The 19,662-nt window shown below is 36.8% G+C and overlaps 2 protein-coding genes and 2 non-coding genes across 4 annotated transcripts; 1 reads left to right on the forward strand and 3 right to left on the reverse strand.

Annotated features, from left to right (window-relative positions):
- The first annotated feature begins 5,292 nt into the window (after positions 1-5,292).
- Positions 5,293-12,890, forward strand: LOC142640858 (uncharacterized). The gene is made up of 10 exons (XM_075815160.1): positions 5,293-5,716; positions 6,230-6,335; positions 6,719-6,779; positions 6,898-7,190; positions 7,259-7,398; positions 9,536-9,610; positions 10,021-10,111; positions 11,098-11,301; positions 11,626-11,670; positions 12,307-12,890. Exons 1-10 carry the CDS (start codon positions 5,507-5,509, stop codon positions 12,384-12,386), a joined length of 1,305 nt encoding a protein of 434 aa, XP_075671275.1. The 5' UTR covers positions 5,293-5,506; the 3' UTR covers positions 12,387-12,890.
- Positions 12,891-14,926: 2,036 nt separating this feature from the next.
- On the reverse strand, positions 14,927-14,999 carry TRNAK-CUU (transfer RNA lysine (anticodon CUU)). Its single transcript has one exon. It is a non-coding gene; the product is annotated as a tRNA-Lys (tRNA).
- A 169-nt stretch (positions 15,000-15,168) lies between these two features.
- TRNAK-CUU (transfer RNA lysine (anticodon CUU)) lies at positions 15,169-15,241 on the reverse strand. The gene has a single exon. It is a non-coding gene; the product is annotated as a tRNA-Lys (tRNA).
- A 3,068-nt stretch (positions 15,242-18,309) lies between these two features.
- On the reverse strand, positions 18,310-19,035 carry LOC142640180 (uncharacterized). Its single transcript, XM_075814268.1, has one exon. The coding sequence runs from the start codon at positions 19,033-19,035 to the stop codon at positions 18,310-18,312; it is 726 nt and encodes a 241-aa protein (XP_075670383.1).
- Between the last annotated feature and the right edge of the window lie 627 nt (positions 19,036-19,662).

A 19,662-nucleotide genomic window follows, 5' to 3' on the forward strand; every position in this document is an offset into this window, starting at 1 on the left:
CATTAGATGCTGGTGGGGATCCCATTATGTTTGACGGAGCATTGAGAGAATTTCATTGTGTTTCAGTCGGCATTTGAAGTCACTTTTCTTACATCTGTATTATACTTTCTTTTATATATAGAGAACCACTTGTTGCATGACTTCAACTTCCAGGATTAGGGGCCGAATGCTCTAGAGTGGATTTGGTATGAAATTGCTATACCGATGGAAGTGATGGAAGCCAACTTCCACAAGTCAACTTGCCAATGTTGCCATGACAGAGCAGTGCCGGAAAATTGTCCATAATTTGACCATGATCATGGCATTTTCTTTTTCTTCTCTCTCTCTCTCTCTCTCTCTATATATATATATATATATATATATATATATCAACATGACATTTTCTTAGAATGTAGATGGAAGGGTTCACGGCATTTCAAATGGAAGAATGATAAACATTAAATTTCTAAATTGGGTTTCATCCATTGATGGTTTGATTGCTTGACCAAAAAACAACATATTAGTAGCATCATGTTCATGATGGACTTTTGCTAATTTACATTGAATATTACAACATTGCATTAGTCTCACCACTACCTCTAAGAAGGTTGCTCTCAAATCTCATTTAAATTAATACCACGGCTGTCATACCCGTACGTATCTTGCCCTCAATTCAGTGAGTTATGTTGGAATCATTCTGGATAATATAGTCGAGGATATGGACTTGAGAGGAAGATGATAGCAATTTCCTAAGCCTATGCAAAAGAAAATATAACTTCTTTTCTACACTATGGATTAGCAAAACGCACCTATAATTTTGTATCCTTTTTCCTTTTATCTTTCAATCTACTCCTATATCAGATCATAGGCATTTGGATTACAGAAGATCATTCACATTCGGGGGAACATTTAGAAATTAAGGACTTTGTACAGGGACCCATGATGCCAGTGCCACACGTGCCGTTTCTTTGAAAACCAGTCGATAATCCTAGAGAGAGATAGTCAGAGACTAGAGACTAGAGAGAGCTCAACATGCATGGGTTGACTAAAGTACAAAGAGAATGGGATTTTCTTGCAAAATAACACCATTTTGCTAACAATTTTGTCAGCTAACAACATTTTCAAACTATATAAGAAACTAGCATCTTGAGTCTCTTAGCCTAGAGTGCACGATATTAACTTAAGTTTTTACCACTCGAGTTACATGTGTTCCATGTGTTGGCATGGCTGAAGTGGATTAATATCCAGTGGAATTTAAGTTTTAGAGCCTCGAGTTCCAGTTCCTACCCTAAGAGCATTCTCATTAAGAATGCTAAATGATATAAATGTTAAATTTTAACATGTTAAATGCTATAAAGGATAAAAAGCATCCTCCATCAAAGCTTTTAAATCCTATAAAATTTGCAATCCGGCTACAATGGATTGCTATCTCTAGCAGCCCACTGTAGCAAGATTGTAAAAAAAAAAAAAAAATTGTTTAATCACTATCCCTCCCACCCGCTTCCCTTTTCGCGCCTATCTCCACTGGTTTCCCTCTTCTTCTTCTTCTTCTTTTTTTTTTTTTTTTTTTTTTCTGGTTCACTCCTTCTCCCATGCCTACTCCTCTGCCTCCTCTCCTTTTATTATTATTATTTTCTTTCTTCGTTCTCCCTCAATCCAAGCTGCTCTTCCCTTCCCTCAATCCACGCCACCAAACCCATCCCCTAATCACTACTCCCTCTGATCGAACCACCATCACAAACACAGCCTCTTCTTCCTCTGAGTGAACCTATACCGAACCCACTCTTCTCTCCCTGATCTAACCCACCAAACTCACTCTTCTCTCCCTGATGTGCTCCAACGATTTTGTGGGTCTAGGTTTGTGGGTTTGAGTTCATGGGTTTGGGTTTGTGGGTCTGCGTTCGTGGATCATCAACGTGACCGGGGTTGAGATCGGGGTGGTGGGTTTTGGTTGGGGTTGAGAACAAGGTGGGTGGGTGGGTGGTGACTAAGGCAAGTTGCTGTGGCTAAGGCGTGGGTCTCTGGGTTGTTTTTGTTTTTGTTTTTATGGTTGATGGTGGTATGAGGATGTGGGTTTGGGTGGTGATGGCTAGCAGTGGCTAGCCGTGGGTCTTGGGTTTGATGGGTTTTGCTTGCCGTGGGTCTTGGGTTTGTGGGTTTTGTTCGCCTCCATCTCTTCCTCTCACGGTGAGGCTTCTCTCTCTCAAGTTTAGTTTAGTTTAGTTTTTGTTGTTTTTTTTTTTTTGGGCTATGGGGTCGATTTTTGGATGGATGCTGATTGTGGTGGCAATGGGTTGGCCATGGGTCTCAGTTTGCTGTTGAATGTTGATGGTTTATGGTAGTGGTGGCTGACAGGGGTTGCTTGGACTGAGAAGAAAGGGGTGGAAAGAAAGATAAAGTTGTAAAATAAAAATAATATTATTTAAATGAAGTTGTAAAAAAAATAGAATGTTTGATGCATGGTGGATTGTAAAATAGTATGTTAAAATTGATAAAGTAGGATTTTGAAGTGGTAAATGCTAAAATATTTAGCATTCTTGATGAGAATGCTCTAAGTACCTGTTTTTCCTTCTTCTTCTTTTTTTTTTCTTTCTTAAGACCCAAATCAAACTTTCTTAAGACCCAAATCATAGATTCAGAAAATACCCAAACCTAAAGGCTAGAGTTACTACAAATCTAGTTTAGAGAGAGAGTGAGTGAGAATCCGAGGAGGAGAAGTCATCTTTGTATCCTTGTGATGATGGTCATTGGGGTTTGTTGTTAGATCGGGAGAGTCGGCTTGAGAGAAGAGGGTTTTGGTTCGGGTTCAGATAGATGAGCTTCAAATTGGACCACCAATGATGGTGGCAATGATGGTCGGAGCAGGGGCATAGCCAGGATTTTTTATATGGGGGGCTGATTTTCGACGACAATGATTATCATCGTTATATGGACTATTTATATATTTAGGTTGATATGGACCTTCTTTGAGATAAACTCGTTGGATTTCATCTTGTTCGTTGATAGGAAATTCACATATTTGTTTACGTGATCCTGAATCACGATCTATCTTTTCAGATTGAATTCATGAACATTTGGAGCGGTGTTCATCAGGCATTGAAGTATCAACATTAATTTTTACAACCACATTTGTTTCTACAGCCACAGGTGTCATAAATTTTGAATTGCTAAAATCTTTTTTCTTTAAGAATGCATCAATTGTTTTTCGTTTGCTCATAATTCTTTTAGCTTTAAGAATATGACTCAAAAATTAACCTGAAAAGAACTTAAAAATAAAATCTTAATTAGAAATTTTTACTTTTTTTTTTTGTTATAGGAGAAATTTTTACTTAATTATATGGATGTTATTCATACTCAAGAAAAAAATAAAATTTCTACTATAATTTAAACAGTTAGTCCATCATCATTCCTATTATTCAAATTTTCCTGTATTTTAATTTTTTTTTAATTAAGAATAACCCCTCAAACAAAAGCAAAAATAAAACACACAAGTATACAACATAAACCAAACAATTTAATAACACCCACTGCCACATGATATCTAACTAATCAAAAGTAGGTAATAAATCAAAAAAAAAATTTACCTAAGAAACTTTATCTTCACAAAGTTCAAATTTTATCTTCCCTTCAAGACTCATCACAAACAACCTCCCCATGCCCATGCCTTCAACCATATATTTCTCTAAAAATCTATGAAAAATTAAAGAGCATGTGAATATTTAAGTATAGATAGTTGAGAAAGAAAAAAAACACTAAATATAAGTGTTGAGATAAAAGTGTTGTTTTGTTAGGTAGTGCTTTGGTATTTAAATATAAGTGAGTTATGGGCCATGTTTTGTTTAATTAAAGAATAAAAAGGCCAACAATTGAAACTAGAGCCTGCTGGGAGTGAATTGAAGTATGGAACAAAACTGGGAGGGGGGGCCGGATGTACATCAATGGAGGGGCCTAATTAAAATTTGCATATATGCTGATGGAATTTTTTTTTTTGCAGGGGCCATGGCCCCCCCAAAGGGCAACGTGGCTCCGCCCCTAGGTCGAAGGAAGAGCAAAGGAGGCTCGGCCATGGAAGTTCAGAGAGTAGAAGGAATGGAAGTTCGGTCTGAGCCGATTTCCCTCACTTAAAGCCTTCACCACCACCACTTGGATCTTTCGCTGCTTGGGTTCAGTTTGAACCATGAGGGTTGCTTCGTTGTTGCTTCTCTGGGTTTGTTGCATCGTTGTTTTTATTTTTGTTGCTTCTCTGGGTTGCTTCGTCCTTTAAGGAACTTGAGTCTGAAAGACTTGAGATGTTAGTTTCTTAGATAGTTTAGAATCATTGCTAACTAACAAAATTTTTAATAAAATGATGTTATTTTGCACCAAAAAAAAAAATCAAGAGAATGATATGTTCAACATATAGTACCTGAAACAAAAGAAAGGGTCTACAGACTTATAAAAAAAAAAGGGGTCTACAGACTATAGTAGCTTTAAAAATGATGGCAAGTGATTAAAAAATAGTAAGAATATAACGATTTTCATCTAATAGTTAAGACTAAATTTGAGATAATGCAAGTCAATCATATTATCGTAAATTCTCAAGAAACGTACTTGAGAGTTCAGACAGAGGGGGGAAAAAAAGCATGCTAGCCAATAACATTATTTTTTCAAATGGCATTAACAGGAGGTAGTACTTTAGTTATAAAGTTTTTGGGAAAAAGAACTTGTCATTTAAAATTACAATTTGGGGTGCCTATGGATTGGGTTGGGTTTGGGCTCAACTCAAACTTGACCTAATTTCGTTGGGCGGTAGAATATGGGACTTGCCGTCAATTGGAGAGCAACATTAAATTAGATTAAATCATATTTCCATGGAACGAGTAAGGTGACGGATCTTAGTTAGAGATCGTGAGATCTCCACCAATTTCAATGAAAATCTAAACACAGATAGTAGCGATTCTGGCCCTAGATGACATAGATCTTAAGATTATGAACAAAAGTGGCAGAAGGTCGGTTAGATCGATTCTTGGAAGGCAAGATTCGTCACTCAACTTGTCAGAATCAAGTATTAAAATTGTACACTCATTGACGGCCACTATTCTCATCAAATCAAATAGTTTTAGATCTAGCCACCACAAGTCGGACTGTTTGACCGGGTGGAGCAGGCCTTGGAAAGCCCTAAATCAAGATAATCAAGCTCTAAAACAGATCAAAAGTTTTTCCAAAAAAAAAAATTATGGGTCAAATTTTTTTTTTTTTTTTTCTTTTCCCTACCCTCTTTTTAAAATAATTTTACTAAATGACTACAAAATAGTCCTGAGAATAATATCTTTCTCATTCTGCGTAAGCATATCTCACTCTCATTCCGATACGCTGTCGTTTCATCCCCTTCCCCCGATATTCCATACTCCTCTGTCCTCAGTCCTCACCACCTCTCTCACACGTCTAAAGTATATACCCCCGCCATTTCCACCTCGCTCTCATCGTCTTCGTCGATCGTTATCCACACTACCAAACAGGTCACTTCTATTCGATCTCCGCTCGCGAAATGGATCCGGTTCTTACAGTTATGGCCGTTTCGATCCTTCTCGGCAGTTTGATCGCCTTCGCATTCTTCGCCAGCTACTTCGGCAAGCGGAAATCCGAGGTCCAGTCCATCGCCAAATCGGAGCTCCAACCCGAGCCGAAGAAGCAAAACAAGCCTTCTCAGCCCAAGAAGTCTCACCTCAAACCTCACTCCCATTCCCATGCTGATAAGGTTGAAATTCGATCCCCTTATTTCTCTGTTTGGCTCCCGAGAAACTCAGAGGAGGAAAATTAGGAATTAGAGAAAAGAAGAAAATGTCGACTCTTATCTTATGCTCCTAATGCTAAATTAGCCAAAAATGCATGATCTAGGCTTGTTTGAATTCTGGTTGATTAGCTTCTCGAGCAAGTTTTATTTGGAATGCCTGTGAAGTTATGATTGTGATCTTATCCTCTGTTTGGTTACCCTGGCGTTTAATTATTAGAGAAAATTGAAATCAGTGAGTTCTTTTTTATAAATAAATTTCTTAGCGTTTTGTAGTTTTCACAACAGTGTTTTTGTTTATTATAAGTTTAGTAGCTTTTCGTGATTTTTAAAATCATGTTTTCAATTTAAAATTTCTATTTTCTGAAAAATGCGCTTTTTTCAAACAGCTACTGCCAACAGACACTTGCATTTGTTGGATTGAAATGTATGGTGCGTTTTATTTTAATGTACTTGGTTTGGATGTGAAATGAAATGTAGGATCAAAACAAGCGGCATCATCCGTTGGATTTGAACACTTTGAAGGGTCATGGTGACGCAGTCACGGGGTTATGTTTTTCCTCTGATGCGCGAAGTTTGGCAACAGGTTAAAAAAAAAAGTTCATTCTTTGTGCAACTTAATGTATAGCTGTGGCTGCTTATGTTTATGATACATTCTATTTTACTTGCGCTTGAGTTGTGGATGTAATTTGTGGGTGGAAAGTTTGTGTTGGTACTTTACGGTGACTCTTTTGCTTGGAAGATGTCTCCTTTGTGTCAAATGTGGGTGATATGGATGGAGAGCAATGGTTGAAATTTTAATAGTGTGGAAGATTTCAGTTATGGAGTCGGAAATTTTGTTTTTTTAGAGTGCTGTCTGAGTGCAGGGGTGGAGGGAGGGGGGCTGGGATATGTTTTATTCAAAATATTTGATCTGTCTTACAAAGGAGGGAATTTTTAATACTTATAGTTTCTTTTATATCAACACAGCTTGTGCTGATGGAGTGGTCAGGATATTCAAGCTGGAAGACGCTTCAAGTAAAAGTTTCAAGTATGAATCTCAAGTAACCTTAATGCAATACCAGATTTTACCCAAATATAATGATGCTTCCAGTTTATTCTTGCTTCTTCTTCTTTTTTTCTCCTCAGTTTCTTTGACTCTCCTGCAGGTTTCTGAGAATTAATTTGCCGGCTGGAGGTAATCCTACAGCAGTCGTATTCTCTGATGATGCGTCTTCGATAGTTGTGGCTTCCCAGACACTCAATGGTTCTTCTTTGTACATGTATGGGGAGGAAAAAACCAAAGCTTCTGATGAAACTAAACAACCCAAGCTTCCTCTCCCTGAAATTAAATGGGTACATCAAAAAGTCCATGAGAAAAAGGCTATTCTGACCCTTGTTGGAACTAATGCAAGTTATGGAACAGCTGATGGAAGTACAATTGTTGTCTCTTGCTCAGAAGGTAGTTTCATACCAATTATCCTGGAGTTGTCTGTTTTTGGTTGCTTCTTATGATCTGTTACTTTCCAGGGACTGATATCATGCTTTGGCATGGAAGAACTGGGAAGATTTTGGGAAATGTCGACACAAATCAGTTGAAAAATACAATGGCTGCCATATCACCAAATGGACGTTTTATTGCTGCTGCAGCTTTTACTGCAGACGTGAAGGTTAGTTATCTCTAATTTCTTCCTTGGGTAATTTAGGAAAATCCGTGACCAATATAGGTTTTTTTTATATTAAAAAAAAATTCTTCCATTGAATATGAACTGTAGTGGTTTTAAAATGTTTTATTAAGTTTCATGTTGATATTTTGCCATTTTTACAATCCTTTAACACTACCACTATGCAAGAATAGTGTAGTTACTCAGGCTTGATTTTATTCATACACAGCTATATGGAAATTTTACCAAAGAAAAAAAGACATGAACTGTCAATGGCATGGGAACGTGCATGCTTGAGTTTATATAAGTATTCTTTCATTTATTTGTTAAGAAATTCTTGCTGGAAAGTAGTTATCATGAAAGATGGAATAAAGCGGAGAGAATGAAAAGATGTTTTCAAGTAACAAGAAAACTTTATAGGGACCTCTCTTCTGATGCTTATTTTACTGAAGTGCACAATGATATTTGAAGGAACACATTTCCTCCAATTAGTGGTTAGTCCACATCTTTGCTTAATCGGTGTGTGAAAAGTGATACTGACTATTTTATGTACTCTTTTCTCCTTTCTTCCTGTCAATCAAAAGTAGCTTTTCTAGCTTTCTATTGATTCCTTCATTATGCAATTTTACACGCCATTTGTTTCAATGAAAATCATTTCTAGAAAAATGATTTGTGTTCCTATGTTTTGTTATGACCTTGAAAATGAGCCAGATTTCAACGGTTAGTCAATAGTGAGTATGTGGAGAGAGTCAAAGGGGGAAAAGAAAGTGAATAATGCAAGGAGCACCAAAATTATCTGAGATTTAATTTTTGGATTTGAATTTTGAATTTGGCCTTTAATATTGAAGGATTTAACTTTTAAGAGATTTAATGAGGTATTTTCCATATTGGTGTAATCCTTGAACCCTATTAAACTAGTGCTCTTGTAATTGTGTATGATTTGGAATAAGAATTATGATTTGAGAATATGTGTGTTTCCTCTTTGTTTGGTGGTGATGTCAAACAGCCTTAGGTGGTGATGCCTAGGGTTGCAGGCAGATTGTAGGTAGTGAAGCTTAGGGTTTTTTCTGCTTTATCTTTCGCTTTCCCCTTTTATATCTATTTCCTACCCATGTTCTACATCAGTTTTGTGAAGGCAGTATGATTTGGAATAAGAATTATGATTTGAGAATATGTGTTTCCTCTTTTTTTTTGGTGGTGATGTCAAACACCCTTAGGTGGTGATGCTTAGGGCTTGCAGCCAGATTCTAGGTGGTGAAGCCTAGGGTTTGTTTTGTTTAGTCTTTCTCTTTCCCCTTTTATCTCTATTTCCTACATGTGTTCTACACTGATGAAGTTACTATTGGCAGAGTTTTTTGTGGTGTAAATTCTATTTCTGGGGGTGTTGAGTATGTAACGTACTAGAAAATGTTTTTCGTTGACCTAGGACAAATAGGGGAATTTGTCTACGTGGTTGTGGTGGGTTTAGATTTAAGGAGAATTTCTGGTAGGTTTAGAATTGTTGAAGAAAGGGTTATTGGAATTTATCCGTGTGGTTGTGGTGGGTTTAGAGTATGGAGAATATGATGTAGGTTCAGAATTGTTGAAGAAAGGATTATGGGGTTGTGATAGTAATTGAAAAGGTGGTTTGATGAGTTATTTAATGGCTATTTGGTAGAAGTATGTGGGGTTTTAGGGTTTTGATACGTTAAAAAAAAAGGCCTGATTTGGAGTTGTAAGGAAGAAGAAAAAGAGGGGTTTTTCTGGTATTCATGGGCTGTATGAACTATACCCGTGAATAGTACCACACGACTTTTACTTCAATTTGACGTCACACGTGGACTCCATAAAATAATTCTTTAATAGGTGAGTTTACAAAGTAATAGCAGATAAATCTTCCATGGCTGCATCATTCGCTCTTAAAATACAGAACAAGTTTTCCTTTCTATAGGGCTCATTTTTCGTCAGCAATGGAAATGAATGTCATTTTTCCCTAGTGTTTGGTACTTATCCAAAAAAAAAAATTTCCCTAGTGTTTGGTATGTATCCCTAGCATGTCAATTGAGTGTCCCACACATGTAATCTGGAACTGGGTGTGACTTAGTCCAGTAGTCTGTGTCAACTATTGGACTGCTCTTTTGCCTCTTATAATTTTCTTTTGCAGGTCTGGGAAGTTGTGTACTCAAAGGATGGTTCAGTCAAGGAGGTTTTAAAGGCTATGCAGCTTAAGGGGCACAAGGTTGTATATCTGTTTTCCTTGTCTTTCTCTTTTTCAAATTTTCAGATTTTTTTACTATATATTGTATCCGTGGTTTTTTTTTTTATCTTTAGATTTTGATGTTTTATACGGTATTGGGATTCCAAGATAATGTTCAATAGCATTTTATAGTTCTGGTTTGTTATCAACATTAATGACATTAAGAGAGCCAATACAAAGCATTTAATAGTGAAGCATGAAATGAAAAGTTGATCCTTAAGCTCTTCCTGTGATATAAGTTTATTATTATCACTAATTTTGAATTTGTCAACATATATCTAAACCTCAGTTTCTTTGTAATGTCAATTTTTTTTTATTATAGCTTGATGGCCTAATAATTATATTGCTTCTGATGTCTAAAATCCCTTCTTCTTCTTCTTTTTGATGTTCAGAGTGCAGTAACTTGGTTATGCTTTACTCCCAACTCAGAGCAAATCATCACTGCATCCAAAGATGGCTCAATAAGAATTTGGAATATCAATGGTGTGTATACATTTCAAATGTCTTTATTCTAAGAATTTGGAATATAATGTTGTATATACATCTCATATGTCTTCCAATTAACTAATTAGCTAAAGGGGAAAAATGTATTTCTCCTAAAGTTCATTGGAGTAAGAGTCTACATTCTTGTGAACTTTATCTAAGTTAGAGATTGGAGGAATTGGGTTATGAAAGTACAAAACAAAATTTTTTCCTTCTAAATCAGTTGAATCTTATCAATCCTTTAAGTTGAACAAGTATAAGTAAAGGATACATGGATAACAACAGGAGTGTGTATTTCTAATTGTAACTAAATTTCTAATTATGATTTTTATAAGGGAGATTTATGCAAAATAGCCATAAAACAATGTACTTTTTTTTAAAATTTACTTTGAGATAATATATAAATCTCTTTCTCTCTCTCAGAAAATTACCCCTTTAGTAAACTTATATTCTGGTAATTCAAATGATGGGTGTTAAAATAATATTCACCTTAACCGCACTGTGCAAGTGTCTGGATGAAGAGAAAACATCATCAGAAAATGAACAACTACCCACTCCTTAAATATAAATGTGTAGCATATATTGCAAACAATGTGAATATAGGAGTTCTATCAATTTCTCATAATAAACAAACAAGATTTCTTGGGTAGAGGTGACAAGTCTTCCTTTCATGTGTTGGGTTAAGGATAATCTATTTTGAATAATCTATTTTCTTTTTCAAGACTCTTCTGGAATGGGTTGGAGTGTTAGGCTGTCATTCTTTCTATTCAGTTCATGATTTATTTTCAGTTCATGGGTTTATGGACTTTGTACTTTACGCACTTGATTTGTACCTTGTCCCTGCTGTATACTTCCTGTATACTCAGGTGACACTTTTCTTCTTTTTATAATATATTTATGTTACTTATCAAAAAAAATTATTATTTTGTTGTACGGCTTCTGACTTAATCTTGTCTATGCTGACTCATTTGTCTCTCCTCTTGAAGTTCGGTATCATCTTGATGAGGATCCAAAAACTCTGAAGGTGTTTTCAATTCCACTGCATGATTCAAGTGGTGCTACTTTGCACTATGATCGTCTCAGTATATCCCCAGATGGCAGGATATTGGCAGCAACCCATGGTTCAACATTGCAGTGGTTATCTGTAGAAACTGAGAAGGTTTTGGACACAGCTGACAAAGCCCATGATGGTATTAATTAGTTAAATGTTTTTCTGCTTTATTTTCTAATCTACTTTTTTCTGACTGTTATCTTAATTATAAATCTAGGTTATGAAAAGGAAATTATTTTGCTGCTTTATTGGTTATATATTGATTTGTTGTTAGCATGTGAATTTAGATATAGTTTTCCATATAAAAAATGCTGCCTAACTTTGTACCTTTATGAATTAACCGTTAATTTTTCTCCAATAACCCTTTGTAAGAATTATGTGAAGTTATAATCAGGATACTTTATCTCAATAATAATGAAACATTTTGTTATGAATCTTGTATTGACCTCAGTTTATAATGCAGGTGACATCACATGGATATCATGGGCACCTAAGGCCATTCCATTGGGTAAATCACCTTCCTTATGAAGCATAGTCGAATTGTCTGCATATTTTATTCTTTTTCTGCTCTTGAACCCTAGATCTGAATTCAGTTTGATTCCTAGGGAAAACCCTAAGCGTGATGAAGTTTGAAAATGCCTACTAAGAAAACCCTATGTGGAAATTCTTTTTACATTTTGTAAAGTCTGGCAAGTCTACATGATGTTTGTGCATAAATTCCCATGTGTAATCAATGAAAAGAAAAATTTGCTTACACTCAGTTCTTTTTATTAGAAGGCATTAGTGCACAAAAGGCAGAATTTACACAATTTATTAGTGGATTTAGTTCAATAATTTATAAGAAGAATTCAGTCCAAGTATCGGGTAGCATATCAACGTCTTTGGATGTTCAGAGTGTCAAAAAAATAAAAATTGAGAGTTTGGGTTGATAACACCATCAAAGTAGCTTTACTTTTGGCAAGAATACATTAAAAGTTTATTCTGATCCCCCTTATGCACTTGCAGTTCATGATTTGATCAATTACCTGAATTCCTTACTGATATCTCATATCTTCCCCTATGTCTTTGTTTCATTTACTTTTTTGCCCCCTTAAAGATATGTATTTGATATAAACTGCATAACATCTTCATATTCTTTCAACAGGAGATGGAGAAGCTTTGGTTTTGGCCACGGCCAGTGTGGACAAGAAAGTGAAGTTGTGGGCAGCTCCTTCTACTCATTGATCCTAAAGGAACCTGTTAGTTAACTTATATGAAGCACTGCATGAAGATGCTCTCAATTTTGGTGACAAAGTTTTATACAAAATCAAACAAATGTGGTTTATTTTAACTGACCCTGGCTTACGATATGTGGTGATGCAAGATTAGTTTCTTTGTTCAAACTATCATGGACAGAACTAAGTGCTCAAACCAGATGCCGTCTTTCCTTTGCAATCATTTAGTGTCGCAGCCAGCTTGCCCATACTGGTCACGGGAAAGACATGGGAGATGCTTTTTGAATTATAAGATGGATGGAAGCTTTTTTGTTTTTAGTTGTTTATGAGCTAGACCAACAAAAGAGACAAGTAGTGCCGAAAAACTAATCGGCTGCTGTGTAGTATAAGTTTATTTTACCGAGCACATTGTCTTCTGTGTGTGTGTGTGTGTGTGTGTGTGTGAATACAATGTTTATTAGTGCGGTAGAACCTGTCTTTTCTATGGCATTTTATCAAGCTTATTTATATAGTATCTGTGAGTAGCGATGCAATCAGCATTCATTAAAAACAAATCTTATACATCTTTGAACTATTTATGAAGAAACAACAGATCATTTGGGTTTTTGTAACAAAAAGACAATGCAAAGTGCTTGTTTGGAATTCACCTATTTTGCTAAAACTGAAAACTTATTGCTGAAAGTATTGTAACAAAATATTTCAAAAGCTAGCTGATTGTTCTTTTGGCTAAAAGTACTGTAGCTGAATTAAATGACATCTAAATTGAATGAAATAAAGAGAAATCCACAGATAAGTCACACAAAAATACAAAACCCACACAATTCCATTGATATTTTGTTAACGCAAAATTCAGTCACACCCAACAAAAGGGGAAAACACACCCAACACGTTAGAATATAAAAAATTTAAATACAACTCACCGACAACATCGTCTCTCCCTCCTAGTGGCGGCATCAGTTTTGTGATTGATTTTCTCTCACAGCCAAGAAAATTACTGGTAAAGGTTTGTTCAAATAAAGGAAGAAAATAGTGGTTGTTGGTGGGTTTGTCCAAATAAAGGAAGAACAGAGTTTGTGTATTAGATGTGAAGTATAAATTTGGACAGTTGGTGGGGTAGATGTAAAATTTAAGAGCATTGATGAGGAGGTCAGGTGCCATAATTGAAAAATGGAGATCTTGCAAGGCATTGTTGGCTGAAGAGAAAGCTTAATATTTCAAAATATTACTATTGTTCGTAAACGGTGCATTCTGGGCGAAATAAGCTGTGTTTTTTTTCTTGTGAATAGGCCTTGTGAACAATGAAAAGGGACCCACCTCTAGCTCAAAAATAAGTAAAACTCTAAAAACACAAGAGTTTTTCAGCTATCCAAATGCACGCTAAATCACATTACTAGTATTATGCCTTGTTGTTTGAGAGTGAGTGTACTAACCCAGTTCGGTCTTTAAAGTCTTCATATCCCATTCTTCATGTCATGTTTTAGTTAAATTGTACCAGTTTATAACACACAAAATTGCTTCTGCATTCAAGTAGTCACAAATCTTCATTTCCACTATTTAAAAAAAAAAATGTTACAATGACTCCTTAGAAGAAAAGTCTGTGTAGATCTTCAATTTGTTTTTGTTGGCTTTTATTCTATCTCAATTATGCCCAATGTTTAAAAGAATCAACACACCAACTTGTAAAAACTCATCGCTTCATCTCACATCTTATAAAGACCAAAAACACAATTATGCCCAATGTTTACCGGTAAGGGTTTGTCCGAATAAAGAAAGAACAGAGTTTGTGTATCAAATGTGAAGCATAAATTTGGACAATTGGTGAGGTAGATGTAAAATTTAAGAAAATTGATGAGGAGGTCAGGCTACCATAATTAAAGAATGGAGATCTCTCAAGATACACACCACTAGCTGAAGAGAAAACTTAATATTTCAAAATATTACTATTGGTAAAATGTGCATTTTGGGCAATATAAGCTGCATTTTTTTCTTGTGAATGGACCCTATGAACAATGAAAAAGGACTCACCTCCAGTTCAAAAATAAGCAAAACGCTGAAAACACAGGAGTTTTTCAACTATCCAAACACACGCTAAATCACATTACTAATTTCATGCCTTGGTGTTTGAGAGTGAGTGTACTAACCTAGTTCCGTCTTTAGAGTCTTCATATCCCAGTCTTCATGTCATGTTTTAGTTAAATTGTACTAGTTTATAACACACAAAATTGCTTCTAAATTCAAGAAGCCACAAATCTTCATTTCCACTATAAAAAAAAAATGTTACAATGACTCCTTAGAAGAAAAGTCGGTGTAGATCTTCAATTTGTTTTTGTTGGCTTTTATTCTATCTCAGAAGATTTCCACTTAAAAAAAAATGTTACAATGACTCCTTAGAAGAAAAGTCTATGTAGATTTTCAATTTGTTTTTGTTGGCTTTTATTCTATCTCAATTATGCCAAATGTTTAAAAGAATCAACACACCAACTTGTAAAAAAATCGTCCCTTCGTCTCACATTTTATAAAGACCAGAAACACAAGCAAAAAAAAAAAATACGCCCACCGTGGGGCTCGAACCCACGACCACAAGGTTAAGAGCCTTGCGCTCTACCAACTGAGCTAGACGGGCTTTCATGTTTCATCGGCAGAATACATTAATAATAGAGATATCTTAATCCAGGGAAATAAATATGTTATTTTTTGAGAAGACAAGAAGAACAACATTTTGCTCTGAGCCTCTCTACACTCTGACGCGTAAAAGTGTAAAACATGTTTGGAAAAAAAACAAAAAGTGAAAGCGCCCACCGTGGGGCTCGAACCCACGACCACAAGGTTAAGAGCCTTGCGCTCTACCAACTGAGCTAGACGGGCACTTGTCAATCAATTTTTATTAAATTGATTTCATAACATTTTCATTATTTTTATATTTTCTACCATATTCAATATCTGCGAAAATTTCTAAAGTGAATTTTAAATTCAATCTTCCACATCTTTTTCACTCTTAAACAACTAAGATAGATGTAATTTGGCAAAGTAAACATGTTGATACTCATTTTCGCGACACATTTTTTTACAAAGTGCAATTCATGTATTATATTATATTTTATTATTTTAAGCATGAGAGCATCCACATCAGTCCATGAAAAGTCTTCTAAAATACAAAAAACAGCTCTTTTTACACATTTTGATTAAAAAAAAAACACCCACATTAGTGGGTATGGTGCAAAATATACACCGGCTGTGTAAACGAATAGAAACCGTGTAAATATGCACGGCTACTGTTCACATTTAAACGATTTTTTTATTCTTTTTTTCTCTCTCTGTCAAACTCCTTCTCTTCCCAAACCATCACAATAACCCAGCGTGCCAGAATAACCACCAAACCCAGCGCCACCACCAAACACCACAGCACAGAGAATTAACCCAAAATCAACAGAAAATTAACCCAAAATCAACGGAAAAGCAATTAGAAAATCCAAGAACAAACCCACTGAAAACCCAACTCAAAATAAATCAAAACTCACCGGTAAACCCAACCCAAAACAGTCCAAACCCATCGGAAAACCCAACACAAACCATACTCAACGGAAAACTCAAGTGAAATGCCCAACGGAGTTGGATCTGCCGCCCGATTTGCTGCCACTGTTGCCGCCCGATCTGCTGCCACCGGGTCTTCCATTGCTGTCGTCAGTTGGGGGTGGGAGGTGAAGGGTTGTCGGTTGGGAGTGAGAAGCGAAGGGTCGTCGGTTGGGAGTGGGAGGCGAAGGGTCGGTGGTGGAGGAGAGAGGGAGGGGCGAAGGAAAGAGGGAGGCCGAATCAGTAAAGGGCTGAGGCGGCGAGTTGGATCGGCGGCGACGGCGGGCTGGGTGAGGCGGCTGTGAGGGAGAGAGTGAGGGAAGGAGAGGAATGGGTGAGACCGAGAGAGCTGAAAAATGAAAAAGGAAAAATGGAGAGGAAACAGTGAGAGAGTTAGGATTAATAAATAATAATAAAATAATAAATAATATTATTTAATTAGAATAGATGGGTAAAATAAATGAACTGATGTGGGTGTTTTGGAAATGTGATAGTGTAAAATAGAAAAAGTAGGATTTTAGTGTAAAATAGACGAAAAATTTTAAATGGACTGATGTGGTTACTCTGACCCAAGCCCATATAACATATTGGGGGAAATTGAGAAAGTGTGGTTTGGAGGGTATGAGTCAGTTTCTTTCGGACCTCTTGCATGAGCCTAGTCCATGCATGCTACCAAGTGGATAAGGGACAATAGTAGCACCCTATGCTCATTGAGGGGGTCTTGCACCTAAAATTTCCACCCTAGAAAAGGCTTCATGCTCTGGCTGACTGTGCCCCTAACCAACTCCATTTTCCACACAAAAACATAGTTGACCCTAAAATTGAGCAATCTAGCCCATTATAGTCAACATTTGCAGCTGTTAAAACCCGACAATGACCAAAAGTAGCAGCTATTTAGACATTAGAGCAAATAACTTTATTTCTCAAATCATGCTAAAAGCATGTCAAACTTTTCCCTAAACAAAAGCAACCCAAGACACCAAATTAGTGTCATGGGGGATAAAAGTATCTTCTACTACCTAAAAACCAGTCATTAGCAGCATCCCAAACTCAATATAGAACTCTCTCTTTAGCTCAAAAACCAACCAACCACGTTTACCATTATAGCTGAAACTTTAGAGCAAAAGTCCATTCAGCCAGTTAACATTTTCACAATTCTAAAGCCAAGAGGTGAAAATATGGGTGATGATGCAATGAAATCAGTAGGCTGGATGTTTCGGACTTGAAAGGACTGCTTCCTGCCTTGGTGGTCTAAAAAAGAAAGAAAATCGATCAAAGGTGACCAGGGTTACCTGCCAAGAACCTTCCGATGGCAAAGTTAGTTTTTCTCTCTATAATTTTGGAGTTCCAACTTTTTAGGAAATGTAAAACATAACTTTGTTTAGTCTGAATGGGCATTTATATAGTGTCCTAAAGACAGTTATCAAACTTGTAACCTCCCTTAGATTTGAGGAGGTGTGAAGGTTCAAGGATAACTTCTTCAACTGTTTAGGAGTTACATTTTCCTCACAAAACGGTCACTGGAAGTTATGCGTATGATACGGAGTTGTTATATTCACTTTAGGAATTTTTCCTAAATGTTAAGGGCTCTTCCAGGGTCCTCGTCCAGGGAACCTTCAGTTAGGCGCATCTTGCTTCCAAGCGAGGTCATTTCCTTCTGGACGATCTCCCAGGACGAGGTTGATGGTTCTCTTTGGACGACATGGCATGGCGTTGTGAAACTTTGACCATGCAAAGCTTCGTCCACGCACCTTACTACGTGGACGGCCTTATCTTGGACGAGGTTCCTACAATCTTTGCCTACCTGGTTTGTCTTGGACGACCTCCATGGACGAAGCTGGAGTTGTATTTTTTTTATATCCCATCAATGGGTACAGGGGAACCTTCCCTCTCTTTCTCACAATCTTTCTCAATTTCCATTTCTCACTGACTGTGAGTTAAAGTTTTGGACGCATTGTTTTTATGGATTTTTCTGCATTTTTGTTATTGGCATTTTGATTTTTCTCTTGTTAAAGCATTATTAGTCTTTATTAATTATACATTTGGAATTTTGGACTTGATTCTCCACAAATAATCACTTCTAAAGAACCCAAGGGGAGGCAAGGGGAGATTTGGTTCATTCTCACATTTTTGGCCATTGTCACAAAAAAGCCCTCATCACATGTTTATTTTTCATCCAAATAAGATTTTTATCTAGGTTCCAATATTTTTCCATTTACAAAATTATTTGTAATCCTAAAATTAATAATTATTTATTACTAAATGTGTTTTGGAGTGAGTAAAAATAAACTCAACATAATATATTTATATTATTGTTGAACTTTTTTTTTTTTTTTGAGAAGGAAGACTTTTTATTAAGAAAACTAAAGAGCGGCCAAATCAGCCTGAACAAAAGGTAAGGTGCAAGGTGGAACATCCTCCATCCACACCGTAGAACTCTGTATTGTCAAAGCTAGTCTAGCTAAACTATGAGCAACTTTATTTCCATCTCTCTTAACATGAGAGTATGACAATTGAAGATAAAAACCTGAAAATAGGGACACGTCATTCAATAGCTGGTTGTAAGGAGTTAACCCATATTCCTTGCTTGTTAGGGACTTAACTACCACTGCCGAGTCACCCTCAATAATGGCTCTTTGAATACCCAACTCGCTGCCAAACTCCACAGCCTTACAAGCTGCCATTGATTCAACTTCCACAGGTTGGTAAGCTTGGTCTAGCTGCTGAATGAGTGATGCAATGACCTCTCCATGACAGTCCCGAACCACTATGCCAATTCCAGATTTGTTGTCCGTGGTGGAAAGTGCTCCATCGTAGTTGATCTTATAGCTGTCAGGTGCAGGTGCTGTCCACATTCTCTGATGCGTCGGTCTTGAGCTGAAACGGTTCAGCTTGAGATTGTGTCTACTAATTTCTGTCCAACTATCTTCTGCCATCTTTTGCAATTCTTTGGTAAGACAACAAGGTTGATTCAATCTCATTTTATTTCTTTGATTCCATATGCTCCACACCTGAATAGCAAACAATTCCAGCGGCTTCCCATTTCCAAGTATCCACTTGCACAGCTGTTTGAAGTTTGCAAAACACATCCTTGAGCGGAAATTCCATCTGTCACCTACCCAAACTTCATTCAAGCTCGTGCAACTCCATAAGGCATGCAAGGTATCTTCGGCTGTATCCTCTGCTTGTATGGAGCAACGGTCACAACTAGGATTTTGTATGATTGTTCGCCTTACCAAATTCTGCTTAGTTGGAAGTGAGTTTCTACAAGCCCGCCATGAGATTTTTTATATTTGTTTGGAATTGCCATGGACCAAAAGCCCTTCCACAAAGTCTTTTCCTCCTCGAATGATTGTCATCCCTAAAGTTCTCCTCCAAATCTTTTAGGAATTTATATCCGGATTTGCAAGTGTACTGCCCATTAGCAGTGAAGGGCCAATACAAGACATCTTCGGTTTGGCGATGAGGCAATGGAATCCTTTGAGCAAGTTCCGCTTCAGCTGGGGTGAGCACTCCCTTAAGAATTTCAGCATCCCATTTACCGGTTGTATGGTCTATAAGGCAGTCCACGGTGGCATCTTCCATAGACTCTATGATTGGGGATGAGACCAATGGAGGGTGTTTTATGGGCAACCAATGATGCTGCCATATTTTGATGCTCTTCCCATTACCCACTCTGAATCTAGCTCCCAATTGTATCACCTCTCGGCCCTTCA

Source organism: Castanea sativa, chromosome 6 (assembly GCF_040712315.1).
Source record: "Castanea sativa cultivar Marrone di Chiusa Pesio chromosome 6, ASM4071231v1".
NCBI lineage: Eukaryota > Viridiplantae > Streptophyta > Magnoliopsida > Fagales > Fagaceae > Castanea > Castanea sativa.

What these genes read in the sequence shown, in the direction of transcription:
- LOC142640858 (XM_075815160.1), top strand. Translation starts at nt 5,507, where the DNA reads ATGGATCCGGTTCTTACAGTTATGGCCGTTTCGATCCTTCTCGGCAGT. An exon ending in CTTTTACTGCAGACGTGAAG is followed by an intron (nt 7,399 to 9,535) that starts GTTAGTTATCTC and finishes TTTCTTTTGCAG; the next exon opens with GTCTGGGAAGTTGTGTACTC. An exon ending in TGCAGCTTAAGGGGCACAAG is followed by an intron (nt 9,611 to 10,020) that starts GTTGTATATCTG and finishes TTTGATGTTCAG; the next exon opens with AGTGCAGTAACTTGGTTATG.
- LOC142640180 (XM_075814268.1), bottom strand. Translation starts at nt 19,035, where the DNA reads ATGTGTTTTGCAAACTTCAAACAGCTGTGCAAGTGGATACTTGGAAAT.